General features: G+C 42.0%; 1 protein-coding gene across 1 annotated transcript in view; it reads right to left on the reverse strand.

The window, feature by feature from the left end:
- COL4A5 (collagen type IV alpha 5 chain) overlaps positions 1-722 on the reverse strand; it is a 227,462-nt gene that overhangs the window by 68,137 nt on the left and 158,603 nt on the right. The window contains exon 28 of the mRNA XM_077773807.1: positions 354-451. Coding sequence (XP_077629933.1) covers positions 354-451 — 98 coding nt within the window. The remainder of the gene's footprint in view (positions 1-353; positions 452-722) is intronic.

Here is a 722-nt window from a genome sequence, read left to right on the forward strand (position 1 = left end):
CAGTTAACTTTATTTATAAAATGAAGACTTGGGATGATAATATCTATGTCAAAATAGAGAGTTAAGGCTAATAGAAGAAATAGGAAAAGGGAAAAGAATAAATTAAAATGTCCCAGACCTGGGGCTCCTGGGTGGCTCAGTAGGTTAAGCATCCAGCTTCGGCTCAGGTCATGATCTCGCGGTTCGTGGGTTCGAGCCCCGCGTCAGGCTCTGTGCTGACCGCTAGCTCAGAGCCTGGAGCCTGTTTCAGATTCTGTGTCTCCCTCTCTCTCTGACCCTCCCCTGCTCATGCTGTCTCTCTCTCTCTCTCAGAGATAGAAACATTTTTAAAAATTTCAAAAAATGTCCCAGACCTTTGGTCCTGGAAAGCCTGGTGGCCCAGAAGGTCCTTCTAGACCAATTCTTCCAGGTGACCCAGGTGCTCCTGGAGGTCCTGGAATTCCAGGAAAACCTGTGAAATGATGAGCCATTTTTTAATCTCCAAAGAGAAGACACTTTAAAAAAGATACCCAAACTCCCATACCCACATTTTTACCCTGTCCAGTCATGCTTAGTGACTACAGTGAGATGTTAAAACTACAATGACATTCTAGATGACTACTCAGAATCAAGCCTTACAAATATCTGATATTCCTTCTCAATCACCTTATGGTCCTACCATTTTCATATAGAGCTTATTTTTGTGGAAGATATATTTTTCTAAAGGAAAATGAGAATTATAA

This window comes from Crocuta crocuta, unplaced genomic scaffold, assembly GCF_008692635.1.
Source record: "Crocuta crocuta isolate KB4526 unplaced genomic scaffold, BGI_CrCroc_1.0 scaffold737, whole genome shotgun sequence".
Lineage (NCBI taxonomy): Eukaryota > Metazoa > Chordata > Mammalia > Carnivora > Hyaenidae > Crocuta > Crocuta crocuta.